This window comes from Ursus maritimus, unplaced genomic scaffold (assembly GCF_017311325.1).
Source record: "Ursus maritimus isolate PB19 unplaced genomic scaffold, ASM1731132v1 scaffold_7, whole genome shotgun sequence".
NCBI classification, from domain to species: Eukaryota; Metazoa; Chordata; class Mammalia; order Carnivora; family Ursidae; genus Ursus; species Ursus maritimus.
In genome coordinates, this window is record NW_024426885.1 from 31,941,541 (window position 1) to 31,955,560 (window position 14,020).

Below are 14,020 nucleotides of genomic sequence, written 5' to 3' on the forward strand. Positions count from 1 at the left end.
TTTTCTGAATTTGTTTTCTATAGCTACTCTATACCCTTTGTGGATCTTTTTCCCCCCCTAATCCCTTAAAATTTGCCTTTAACGAGAACATAGCAGCTTTGGGAATGTCTCCCTGGGCTCCCTGGACGATTCCTGACCACCTTGCCCCGTTTCTCCTTTTGCTGATTCTTCCTCTCCGATCCCACCCAGACTTTGTCCCCACTTCGGCATACATCTTTTTCTTTGACTATTTTTGTTTGTGGGGTGAATGTGTGTGTCTGTCTTGACCCCTTTACCCTTTTCTTTTCCTAAGTGTGTGGAATAAAGTAGGAGAAGGAATTAATTTGAACAGTAGAAAAAGATTGTGTCAAAAATGAGCTCCTGATGTTAGAAAAATAATTTCAAGTTTAAATGCCTCAGAAATGCATAAATTAAAATTTAATTGATAAAGGCAAGTGATTATGTAAATACTGCTTTTTGTTCATCTCATTTTAGCCAGTTACATATTTTTTATAAAATAATCATTCTCAACCAGCACTTGTTCCAGTGTTTTTAAGATCGTTATAAATTCTCAAAAAAGAAACCCCTCAAAATCCAGAAAAAGTCTTTTTTAGAAGTTCATTTGAAGTCACTGTGGTTGAAAAAGCAATTGTGTGCTTCCCGGCAGCTTTAGGAGAGTAGCCGTCCCCAAATCGAGCTCCCGAGGATAGATTGCCAAAGCCTCGAGGGCAGTCACTGGTGTGTAAACATCGGAGCCCAGCAGGGGCCTTTGGGTTCCAGAAGTGGATTGTTCACCCTGAGTAAAACCCGCTGAGCCTTAGAGCTTCCTGGAAGTCGCTGGCACCGGAAGTTCTGGGTGTCTCTGCCAAGGCCCCAAGGGGCACCGACAGCATGTGGCTCCACTAGGAGCGGCAATCACAAGATCCCAACTCAGCCGAGCCCCCTAAGGCATAGTGTTAAAGAACCCTTGGAGGAATCATAACGGCCACATTTCAGACATAGACAATGTCAGTGTTCACCAACGTCTTGAAAAACGTTTCGTTTACTGTGTCTTAACCATGCTTAAAAACATGTACTCCATTTGGCTAACTCTAGTGTGCAGAAATGCAGAAGGGTGATCCTTGTACCCAGTTTTCCCATTCATTGGCATTTTTAACTTCATATACATCTACCCCAGTGTGTACTTACCCTCCCAGGAGAAGGGAGCAGGAGAAACAGCAAGTAGATGGTGTAGCGAGAGTGACTCAGTTTTACCCATTGTCCCTGGAAAGCAGCACAAAACTGGAAGTGGGTAACTCAGAAAACTTGCTTAAGGGGCACCTGGGTGGCTCAGTCAGTTAAGCATCTGCCTTTGGCTCAGGTCATGATCCCAGGGTCCTGGGATCGAGCCCCACATCAGGTTCCCTGCTTGGTGGGGAGTCTGCTTCTCCCTCTGCCTCTCCCCCTATTTGTGCTATCACTTGCTCTCTCTGTCTCTCTCAAATAAATAAATAAGTAAATAAAATCTTTACAAGAAAAAGAAAGAAAACTTGCTTGAGCATCACCAGGGAGGGGATGATGCAGAAAAATAGAGAAAGGCTTCAAGGGCTGGAAATCAGTATGGCCAACACTGTGGTGCACGACTTGAGTTTCAAAACAACACTCTCCCCTGCCTCTTCCACAATAAAAATTATGAGAAGAGCCACAGTTTTCCCCAGGATTGGGTAGATGAGGCTGGGGTGAAGAGTAGAACAAAGCCCCCCGTCCCTGTCACGGGGCTTCGAGGCCGCACAGGGAAGTGGAGTCGGAAGGACCTTGAGTCTGTTCCTGCTTGTCTTTTTCTCACTGTGTGACTAGGGGCAAATTCTCTTAACTTCCCTGGGCCTCCTTTCTGTGTCTGTGAGTTGAGAGATTTACGCACCTCAAGGAGTTTTCGAGAGGGTGAGTGAGATGATACTAGTCACCTACCAGCCAATGTTAGTCACTTAATGGAAACCGCTATTGTTTTTATTCATAAGCAGAGGTAAAATTGTCTTACATTAGATTTGTAAGGCAAACATCGACAATTAAATGTTACATCCCCCGAGACCTGCCCTGATTGTTAGTGTTCTGTTGAATCCATGGAACTTCAGTCTGCCGTCCTCAAAGGCGAACTGAAATCCACGTGTGCAACTCGGATCCCATGGATGCAGAGAAAGGAAGAGCTTGCTCCCCAGACGTGCTCCTGCCCTGAGCTGGCCTTAGCTGGGGCACTAATCTTTCACCTCCAGCAAGTAAGAAGTAGCTTTAAGAGCGTTCAGTCATTCCGACGTCTGTTGCCTTCACCCCTGTTTTTTTCTCCTACTTCTCAAAATATATAAATTATTTAACTCCTCAAGCTGTGCTATTTTTTTTTCATCTTTCAAGAACTATTTCTCATTTCCTTCTAACAAATCTTCCAGATTTCTACATAGGGAAGCTCTGGGGAGAAAAAATTATTTAAAGAGCTTAGGCTTCAAACATTTTTTTGAATATTTAAATGCCATGTTTCCCCCATGAAAATGTTGCTTCTTATGCCAAGAACCAGGTAATAGTTACAAACTAACCCTGACCTTACCGTCTACTGATAGGCTGTCATTCCATGATTCCGAGATAGAGGGTTTTGAGCTAAAATGCTAGGCTGGGTTTTAAGCAGTACATACATTGGTTGCTAAGTAAGCTAATTCCTCGTTTGGCAGCCACCGTTTTTCTAGTCAAATTTCTGCAGTCAGAGCTGATTTTTAGTTTTCTTTGACATCATGGTTTNCAGCAGGATAATCAAAAGTTCTATTAAAAAACAAAAACAGGCAAGACAAAATTCTTCAGAACAGTACTCCAAAAATACATTTCTAGATCTCATTTTACCTCTTCTCCCCTATTTTCAAAAGTTAAGATAAATCATTGCATGTATAGCATGGCAAGTCTTGTTCAACTTTGATATCGACTAGTTCTTATCCTTGAAGCGGAGGGAGGGAGGAAGGAAGGGTAGGAAAGATAACTGGTACCTGATACCTTTCCTTTATTTGGGCTGGGGGGAAGACCCTAGGCAGATAAAAATAGGGAGAGGAGAGGAGGGGATAAGAAGGGCTACCAGAGGTCGTCTGGGTGGCTCAGTCTGTTGAATGGCTGTCTTGGGCTAAGGTCATGATCCCAGGGTCCTGGGTTCGAGTTCCACATCAGGCTCCCTGCTCAGGGGGGAGTCTGCTTCTCCCTCTCCCACTCCTCCCCCTGCTTGTGTTCTCTCTGTCAAATAAATAAATACTTTTTTAAAAAGGGGGGGCAGGGGAGCCTGCCAGGAAGCCATCTTTGAATAATACTCAAAATAATAGCAGTGTTAGTTTTATTTAAACCTCACAAAATATCCCGGCCTTTCATGCTCTGAAACTTAGAATGATTTGCAGAGAGACAGGACTTGATTAACGCTTAGTCAACATGTGACATTGGATTCTTTGGCTTGTGTTTGCAGGTTACTTCATGTTCTTTGTTAAAGCTGGTACAGATTTTAAGGGAAGGAGTTGGGTCTTTGTTTCATCTTCAAGAATTCTGGATTCGGGTTGACAAGATACTAGAAAATGGGACAGGCTGACTGATGCAGCCTGACTCTTGTTGGAGAAGTGTGTTGGGGGGAATTATCATGGACCTAGTGACTAAATATCCTGTATGCTTAGGACAGTTCCAATTTAGAAATCCATTTCGGTAAATGTCCGTGTGCTCTCATTTTGAGTTGGGAGAGGCTACTTGCATGAGGGGCTCAGCTCTCATCTCGGTTCTGCAAGTGTCCGTGTCCCGGGGTTCTCTGTATTGAGGGACGTGTGCCTCGCCCTTGCAGAGCAATTCCACAAAACCGTGTGTGAGTTTGATTGGTTCCAGAGTCACCGCTTAGACACTGAGCCCAAGCAGTACCTTTGCAGAGCAGACCTGCCAGTGTGCACTGTGTCACCAGGAAGTAGGTTGAGGTCAAAGCAAGTGACTAGGAGGGTCTTCTCAGCCCGTTTCCTTAGCCAAAGCCCCTGCTGGATAAATGGTATTGTGTATGGAACCACAGCATATAAAACAGGTCACAGCCGAGGTGGGCAGCTGAAACCACATCCCTGGGCCTCCCCCAGCCCATCCAGTAGTGGGCCTGCTGGACCCTTGGGAACATAGCAGGCTAGACCAGAGACTCTCAGCGTGAGCATCTGGGGACCTCTCTCCGCACCCGTTTCCAACCAGGCTGGGGACCCTGTGCTCTCACTTTGCTTGTGGAAGTTGTCTTGAGGAGGACCTTTGGCTGTTTGTCCCCATGCTTCCTTGGTGTCAGTCAGCCCCCGGGTGTCATGAATGGACCTTCTGGACTGCAGGTCGGCAGACCCTGTTTGGTTGGGTGGGCTCTCAGATGGGGTCTGCTGTGGTGTCACTTCCGACCCCTCCTCTGTCTGTCGGGCTCCCAGAATGGCTGGACACCAGTGCAGGACGGTGCAAGTGGGGGGACATGTCACTTGGTTCTCTTACCTCAGCTGGATTCTCCTGATTACGTTTTGTTTTGTTCACTAGATGATGATTCAGATCTGTACTCACCTCGGTACTCCTTTTCTGAAGACAGTAAGTGATGTAGAATTTTCTGCTTGCGGGGGAGGAACAGAGGGTGGTGGGTAAGGAAACACATCTTCCAGTTTTTGGTTTTCCTCAGTTTTTGCAAGTCTTTTGTACCCACTCTTCTTCTCCAGCAAAATCTCCCCTTTCTGTGCCTCGCTCAAAAAGTGAGATGAGCTGCATCGACGGTGAGAAGGTGGTTAAGAGGTCGGCCACACTTCCCCTCCCAGCGCGCTCTTCCTCGCTGAAATCAAGCCCAGAAAGGTAAGTGCTCCCTCACCCACAGTCGCCTCTGAGAGTTAGGGCTCTCATACCCAAGCCACCACTGAAGGGCACTCTCTCTGCTGGGTCAGGCAGCCTTCGAGGCGAGAGTCACACAGACCCGATTTTGAATCCCTGTGACTTATTCTGAGTCTCCGTGTCCTCATCTGTTAAGTGGGGATGCATTTTATGCTCCTAGGATGTTGAAGGATAAAACAAGATAATGCATATAACATTTCTAGTAGTGTCTGGCTCACAGTATGGGCTTATTGAACGTTGGCTGTAATTGTCATGACTTTACCCCTCTCACAAGAGAAATCTTAGCTATAAAATTTGGCATGTGTTTTCATACACTTTGTGCATACTGACAGGGTCCATACCAGAGAATATAATTTTAAAATGAAGCCACATTTTTTTTTTGAAGACTTTGTTTATTTGAGAGAGACAGCACACATGCATGCACGCGCGCATGAGCGAGCAGCGGAAGGGCCAGAGGGACAGGGAGAGAGAATCTCAAGCAGACTCTACGCTGAGCACAGAGCCCAATGCAGGGCTTGAGCTCAAAAACGATCCTGAGATCATGACCTGAGCCTAAATCAAGAGTCAGATGCTTAACTCACTGAGCCACCCAGATGCCCCAAAGCCACGCTTGTTAATAATTATGCAGTGGGTATCATTGAAAGATAAGGCTTGGAGTGCTTCTAATGATGGTGTTCGTCATCTCCTAATGGCTGTGCTGAATGACCCACTTTTCTCTGTTGAGTTCTTGTTCCTGATGGATCAGCCTTTTTATGCCATCCCGACTGGTATCCCATGCATCTTTGGGCTCCCTCTTCCACCATTTCCCAACAAGGCTCTGACCAAACTAAATATTTTTTCCCTCTAAATACACGCTCAGTTTCACACCTCACACCTTCTCCATCTTCATAGACAAATGAGTGGCTGAGTCCCATGCATACACAAGTGGCATCTGCCCGAGGGTTTTGATAATTAAAAGGCTGGGTATACCCTTGAGTCCTTGTGGGTGCACACTCAAGTACATTCATCAAGCATCTGCTGGGTACATTCTGTGCGCAGATTGAACCAGATGCTGTGGGGGAAAATAAGCATTTATAAATCACTGTCCCTGCCTTCGAGACATTTGTAGCTTTGCAGGAAAAAAGTAACTATACTCACAGTGCAAAATGCAATAATGTACATGCCTTAAAAATTTGCCAACAACTTCCAAGGGTTCCCGTATCCTCTGGAACCCATTGCTGGCTCAGGTTAAGTATCTGCCCCCAAGGCTGTGATTTGGGTGACTCCTGGAGCAGGGTGTGGAATAGGGAAGAATATGGTTATTAATCGCAATCACATTTATTCAGTGCTTACACCGTGGACCTGGTGCTCTGCTAAGTGATTTACATGCACTGTCTCATTTAGTCCCTCCGATATCTGCATTTTTCAGATGAGGAAACCAAAGTAGCCATGGGTGAGGTGTTTGGCTCAGCTCACCAGGCTAGCGAGTGCTGTAGCAGGGACTGGAACCGCGGCTGACGGGCTCCAGGACCTTCGTTCTCTCCCCCTGTGCCAGCGGGAGTGGGAAGCACAGGCATGTTCCGGGAATGATGAGCTCCTGAAAGGAGAGAAGCTTTGCTGATGCTGCTTCCCACCCTTCTCCTCATTCTCTGCACGTCTGGTGCCCGGTTTTGAGCACGGGACACCTCAAGCCTTTTGTGAAGCCAACACAGAGATGTAACTGGTGATTTTGAGAAGGAAACCAGCACAACTAAATGCTTTGCACAGAGTCCGATTTTATGCTTCCGATACAAAAATTCCTTGATTAGACAGCAGTCAGCTAAAGTCAGACCGTGTCGGATGCCATTTTCATGAAAATAGCTCTAACAGGATTTTCTTTCTCCAGAAACGACTGGGAGCCCCCAGATAAGAAAGTGGATACAAGGAAATACCGCGCAGAGCCCAAAAGCATTTACGACTATCAGCCGGGCAGGTCTTCTGTCCTGACCAACGAAAAGATGGTAATGTGTATATTAAAGTTCTTCTGTCTCCCCTGCCGTGTTCTTTAATCCGGATGCATTGTGCACTCGGATTACATTCCTTCTCCCCTGAGATAGACTCGTTGTGTTTCGAAGACAAATGAAAAAACGAAGTATTTCTACCCTTTTCATTTCTGCAGGTGTTTATAAAATGAGTCCTGAGAATCTGCTTTGAAAGAAGCCATATTGTGCTTTGTTGTTCTTTTTGTGCATGATTTGAACTAATTTAAAATGTTCTACTAACGTAAAGATTGATTTTGCTGCTGTCTTCTTAAAAATGTCTAACCGTTAATTTATGAGTCTTATTACTACTAACTGGACTAAAGTCAGGTTTTTTTTTAGGTGACTCTTATTTGAATGTGTATAAATTTTGTAGAAGTTACGAGCACATCATTAAAAGCTAAATAATTAATATGATGTTGTGACTTGGGAAGAAAAGACCGAGGCTGTTAGAATATGTCTTGTAGGTCTTCCTTTTCTGACAAGTGCACTATTGAGGACGAATTTCGTATTCAATCTGGTTTCTAATTCTCTACACACGTTCACATCGCCAAGCAATTGTAAGTGGGGGAAACGGCCTGTCTGGGCATAGACGACCACCCTGGAAAAGCAGCTGCTTCTGTGAAACGGGAAAGAATTTTTACAAACTGATTAGTTTCATATCTGCCACTCACGCTTCCTTTTGTCCACCCTTCGTTAGGAAAGCTGGCTCCGAATTCTGATCATGGTTAAAGGGATTCTCCAAAGCTCTATAAATATTGCAGCCCTCCAGCCGTGCCAGCAGGATGGAATTATCATGCTGGGGATTGGTTTTTATTAAAATGTGGTTACCACACTGAGAACAGATTAAGTAGGTCTCTGAAATGCAGGTTCAAATTATTTTCCCTCCACCTCTTCTGCTCTACATGTTTTAAGTAATAATTGATTTGACTTTTACTAAAATAAAAATGTGACATCTTTAAAAGCACAAAGGGAGAAAATAATTTTAATTAGGAAGAAAGGTCAACAGTTCACAGAAATGCTTTAGAGTTGTCATTCTTTAGCATTTGCTGTGCACCACAGTTATTTTAAGCAAAAAGTTCAGAAAGGAGCCGAGAACTATGCCTCTGGCCCCACCCTGCCCTGGGGATTCTCTCCTGTGAGAAGATCACAGGCACCGAAGTTAGCCTTCCACACGCAGGTGCTTTGGGAATATTCCTGATACTTGAATAACAAGGCAGGATGCACTGTTATGTGTCCACACACTTAATGACGTCAGAGACTCCACTGCCCTTTGGGTGCTTTTGTTTGGGCGATACTATTGTTCCTAGGTGTTCATTGCTTTAACGGAGGGCCTGCCCCTTTCTTCAATTTTTCCATTTCCCCCTCCTTTCCTTGGTTCCTAATAATTTGACCACTATCAGCATTAAGAAAAAAAACCAACATAGTTTTTTCTCGTTGATACCACAATGGTTAGAACCCCTGGGAAGTGAGAGTGGTGCCCGTCGGCGACCTCTGGACAGTTGCAGCGACCACGCCAGATTGCGAAGTGGTGTTCAGGCCCCTGGGCCAGCCCAGTGATGGGAGAGGAAGGCCCAGGGCGGGACACAGAGGAGCAACCATGGCCAGCCACTTAATTCAATGTTCTTCACTTTTGAGCACTGTTCTTCATAAGAGAAGTCTTTCATTTTAAAGAGAAATTTTAGCCAGATCTGCATTTCACTGTCTACTCTTCCCAGTGGTTGAATTAGTCCCTTCTTTTTTGAATTTTTTTCCTGCTCTTTTTGCCACGTGAACAGAAACGTTGGAATGTGTCCGTGTGGCTTGGCTTTTGGCATCCAGTATCTGGTTTGCCAGAATTTGAGGACACCTCCCAACCCCACCCCAACCACCGCATACACACACACACTTTTGTCTTGTTCACTCCGGATAAGTATGCTAACTAGTGACAGATACAGAATCTGAATTTGCTCTCAGAAATGCACAACTCCTTTTGAGGGGAAAAATGTTTTGTTTTTCCAATTTGAAGTGCTCCTGTCTGCTTCAGCCTGCCAAGTTCAATGGCAACCTCACAGGCACATCTACCTGTTGTTTGCAGGAAGGGTTGGTGGTAAAGGCTGCTGCAGAGCTTGTCTTGTCCCTGGAACAAACCCAAACCATCGCAGGCAGAGGAAGCCCTGTGCTACCTTCAGAATTCCCCACAGTAGATTTACAGCCTTACAACCTCTTCAGCCACGTGGCAAACTCCTGTGATGTTCTTCATAACTCCAGAGCCCCCCTTTCGTCATAGTCTGAGTCCATTGTCTTGTCTTCCGGCCTCCGGATTGGAGATCTAGCGGTCAGGCCCTGCTTTGTCAGAAATGGCCTCTTTCAGGCTTTGTCGCTTTTACTTTGCTCCACAGTCCGTTCCAGAACTTCTGCTCAATTCAACAGATATATATAGAATCACTTTTATGTGCCAAGCCCTGGGTTAGAGGTTGGGGTCCCTGCTGCTCCCACAGGGGTGTTTTGGGAAGGACAGATATTAAAATAGTAATTACAGACACCATATGGATTCGGATGTATAAAACAAGGGGGTTTCTTCCCGGTACATGGTCACTTTGAGTTCCTTCCTGGCTTTTCAAGTTTGTCAGTTACCCCTATTTTAGCTTCGGGTCTTCTGCCAACTCAGAGGGTCTGCCTCTTTCTCAGGATTATGAAAAGGAGAAGTTATATATTGTACAGAGCACTGGACTCGGAATTGGAAGACCTGAGTTCTAATTCTGACTCTGCCTTCAGATATCTTGGGGCAAGTCCTTTAACTCTTCAGAGCCTCAGTGTTTTCATCTGTAGGATAGAAGTATTGTTTGGCCTGCCAACGTTACTGAAGTACTGAAGTGAGTACTGAGTAGGATTGCATACTCACGGAAGTATCGAATGAGAGGACCAAGTGTGGTAAAATGTATAAGAGGACTATATGAACGTTACAAAGTGCTGTGCACATGAACGTACCACATTCAGATTGTTTAATTAAAAATTGAAGCTAGTCTCTGGCTCCCATCCAAGAAGCAAAACCATCCTCAAGGAGAATCAGGCATTTTTCTGGCAGGTCACCCGCCTTTTCCCAGGATTTTGCTGAGCTGGGGAACATAGCCCACAGCAGCAGAGAACTTAGCCTGGCATTGTGGAATCCGCCCTGCCTGCCGGTACGGAGCTCCTGCTCTGCATCTAGAAGCACGTTTCCTGTCTGTCCGTTCCATAATCAGATCTACGGCCGAGTTATAAATGGCAAAATCAAACGCAGATGTTAGTGCTGCGTGGTATCACCTCTTTCACTTTCTCTCCGGGCAGCTGCTCTGGGCCCACGCAGTCGACACGCCTCCTGATTCAGTTCTCAGCACAGTGTTAGCCTTCGCAGTAAAAACAGTCTGCAAGCAACCTTCAGCAATAAAATGGGCTAATTCTTTCAGGACCGAGGACCAAGACATTCAGGCCATTTCCTGAAAGAGTCGGTACATTTTATTTAAAACAACAACAACAGAAACCTAACCTATTCCCAGGGAGCGGTTATAAATAGTGTTCAAAAATAGTAAACATGAAATAGGTTTCATGAAACTCCCATCATATGAGGACCTAACATGTCCCAGTGTCTGAGCTGTCCCTCCTGAATAGTTGTGTCCTTATAGCTATCGTGCCTCATTTCACCGAAAAAATTAAGAATCCATTTGGAATCTTTATTTTACATCATTTCAGAATCACTGGATTCTTCGAGATTTCAGCCCCTAAGTCCCTAAAGACAGCCGGGGGAGATTTTAATCTGGATGCAAGAGGGCAGACTCTGCTTCAGTAGGCATTTCCCTCTGATTCCAGCTGACTTCTATTCAGTGCATTTCAGCTAAAGAAAAGTTCTCTGCCACGTCTTCCTCCTTTTAAAACAAAAATAGAAATAACAGTGAAGACCCTTCGAACGATTTTAGAAGAAGGGATTGGTCAGGGTCGCAAAGAAAGTTGACAGCCATTTCTACAAACGGCAGAAGGCCTGTGAACAGAACGTGAAGAGAAACGTGTCCCCGGGGACGTACTCCGTGAAGCAGTGGCTTGAAACATGTGGCCATTTCCTCCACGTGTCGTTACGCTGAGGGAGTGAAGTTTCTTAGATATTGTTTTCAATCTTGGTGCAGAATATACCTTTTCTATTTCATATTGTTGTCAGAAAAAAATCACCATATCTCTCTCATTTAGTGACACACCTTTGAAGTGTGTCTACACCGATGAATTTCATGACGCCATGAGCCCCTAATGCTTTTGTCTGCTGTGAACGTGTATCTCTAGTGTATGCGGGGGAAACATGATTTGCTTTCCAGGCAGTCATTCTCCAGCTAATTATTTCCAGAAACACAGGTTATTCCGCAGAGCGAGGTGTTAAACTTTATAAAGATCTGAGTTGGTATGAAATCCCATGAATCAAATGATCAGTCTGTGTGAGCTGCCTCTTAGAGTTGTATGAAGTTGAGATATCTGACTTATTTTTGCAACATAATCCAGAAGTTTTCTCCCCCTGTTCTGTTGTCTGTCTTGTTCAGCTTTTCCCTCTCTTTATTTTTCCCAGCTCTTTGACATTTATTTGTGAAAACACAAAGTATATTCTGTCTGTATTTCTCCCCCACGGATGCTCGTTTAAAATGTTTTTGCACTTGTGTCCTCTGTTTTTTACTTATACCATCTTTCCCTGTACTGTGTATGGGACGTGATTTCTCACCTACTCATGTGCCATTAAAGATGCAGTATTAACAAATTGGCTTTTATAAAGTGTTGGCATCTGCATTTATTTTGAAAACCCTCAAGGCGGCTTTGCAAATAAGTACTAAAACTGTACTAGCCAATAAAAATTATTTGCTCTACTCATTCGGCGTAGATTGCTAAATGTTTGGTGTGCTCACCAGGTTATTTGCTGCTCACTAACAGTTCTTCGTAAAGAGGAAATACGGGCTTTCTCGTGTCCCACGGTACAGTTATTGAGGACTGTGCCCATATTCCGGTCTGTCGTGGGAGGCAGCAGTGCGGTGCAGAATTCTCCATCCGTGGCCCGTGTGCCTTCTGCCTCAGGGCTGAGAATGAGTCACTCACTGCTCCTGCCCCCGGTTCTCTGTTTTTATAAACCCGTCCTCTCCCACCTGTTGTAGCTCCTGGTTTTGCTGATGTCCGTAAAATGGAGGATTGCTGCTATTGGATACGGTTGCTGTATAGCCCGGGAAACCACTGCATCTCTACTGGCCTGTTCCTATGTAATCTCTGCATAATGTTATCCTTCTCTCTCTTCCATTTCCCTGTCACCAACCCCTATAGAGTCGGGATATAAGCCCAGAAGAGATAGATTTAAAGAATGAACCTTGGTATAAATTCTTTTCGGAATTGGAGTTTGGGAAACCGGTAAGTTTAATAGCTTCAGTGGTTATAGACACCTTTTTAAATGATGCTGTTGATGCATTGTTGCTGCTAGAGAATCAGATCTGTTTGTAAGGAATGCAGGAAGTGGGGAGCAGCCATTTCAGGGGGCAGTCGTGAGATTGTCTCTTCTCACCACAACCTGTAAGCTTTCCCGCACTTCACTTCACCAAGAAAGGACAGTGAGCCCTGGAATTATTTCTTGCCAGAAAACCACAGAGAAACAGGACTAAGTCATTGCTTGTCTTAGGACCTCCCACCACTAGAAACAAATATCACACGCCTTGTAGACGGCATTAGTTTGGCCATTGGTTCAGTTACTTAACCAGAGTCTTTCTGGCAAACTGAAGACAGGCAGGAAAATGCATTACACACTGAGACGAGCAGCACTGTTACCGCTTTAAAAAGATTTAAGTACATATGCAAAGGAAGTGCCCCCAAGAGCCTCTGGATGTGGATGTGATCCACGAATGCACCCTCATTATAGGTGGGTTTGGAGAATGATTTCTATGAGTTAGGGTAATAGTTCCCAAAACTTGAAATGGGAGTTAGGCGGCATGCTATATTTGCTAGAATTTCCCTGTGATGTCGCTGAGTTGGCCTTGGCACAAACTGATTTTTGGCACTTACAGGAGGACTTTCTTAGGCCTGCACCCAAAGGTGTATCAAACAGAAGGGAGGATTGAGTTCATTTTTCCACTGGAGAGGACTAGAAACTGACTTTAAACCTCCTGTTACTTTAAAGTCTTATTACAGCTGCAAAAAAGATTTACAGGTGGAGGAAGTAAGTGTCTAAAGATAAGACATTTTGTTAGATGTTCGTGTGAAACTAGCCACTGAAGCCAGAATCGGAATCACTACGGTTTGGAATGATGGTTTTATTGGCAGACAGGAGTTTAGAGTTCAGTTAAATGTTAAATTCCACAGTGTATATTTTTCATTAAGATGCAGACAGACAAATGAAGCGGGTGCTGTGGAATTGCCAGTTTGATTCAGCGAGGCTGAGCTTTGTTAGAAAGTTGAGGTATCTTATGAGTTAGGAGCACCTGACTGCAACTTCCTGCCAGTAGGAACGTTTTCCTGGCGCCTTGGCCTCTGCTAGACTCGGGCTCCGCCTAGCCCCTGAGCTGTCCTGAGTGAGCAGCGCCACCTAGTGACCAGTGCCGAGGGAAGCATCTGACCTGAAGTCTGCACCATCTTCTCCCCAGAGCTGTGGTGCAAACCTCATTTCTCCTTTCTCTCGCTTTTTCCTATTCACCATTCAGACATCAAAGAAGTCTACCTCAGGCAACCTTCTCCACACTCAAATACTGAACAGTGTCTTAACCCTTTTCTTTTCCCTTAAAACTTGCTCAATTCTCTCACACAAAAAGCTACTTTTGAATCGTGTGGTCCCCCCACCCCGCCAAACAAGCAAAAAAAGACCATGACTAGTATATGTAATAATAACGCTATCCTTTCATCAGGGAAAGCAAAAGCAACTAGCTTTAAATTATGTATAATAAAGAGTCCGTACCATTGATTTTGCAAAGCCCTCTCAGAATCCACAAATTTCTAGCCACTTCTCACAACTAAATTAGTTTTATCTGAAATATTAACTTTTAGGGAAAGGTATAAAATCTTTATAATGTGATTCGTTTGTTTTACTGAATCTGTCATTGCAAATAACTCCATTTTTGTTAGCAAAGGCCAGTATTTCAGTCCCAGTGCACATTAAATCAGCTCTGTGAATAGCCTGGCAGATTAACACTGTTTCTGCTGGAAACCATGGT

At 44.6% G+C, this 14,020-nt stretch overlaps 1 protein-coding gene across 3 annotated transcripts in view; it reads left to right on the forward strand.

Annotated features, from left to right (window-relative positions):
- SORBS1 (sorbin and SH3 domain containing 1) overlaps positions 1–14,020 on the forward strand; it is a 223,274-nt gene that overhangs the window by 155,764 nt on the left and 53,490 nt on the right. For 2 of the 3 annotated variants that reach the window (XM_040623929.1, XM_040623927.1), the window contains exons 10-13: positions 4,510–4,557; positions 4,683–4,812; positions 6,713–6,827; positions 12,150–12,233. In XM_040623929.1, coding sequence (XP_040479863.1) covers positions 4,510–4,557; positions 4,683–4,812; positions 6,713–6,827; positions 12,150–12,233 — 377 coding nt within the window. The remainder of the gene's footprint in view (positions 1–4,509; positions 4,558–4,682; positions 4,813–6,712; positions 6,828–12,149; positions 12,234–14,020) is intronic. The other variant, XM_040623928.1, reaches the window with a different exon arrangement.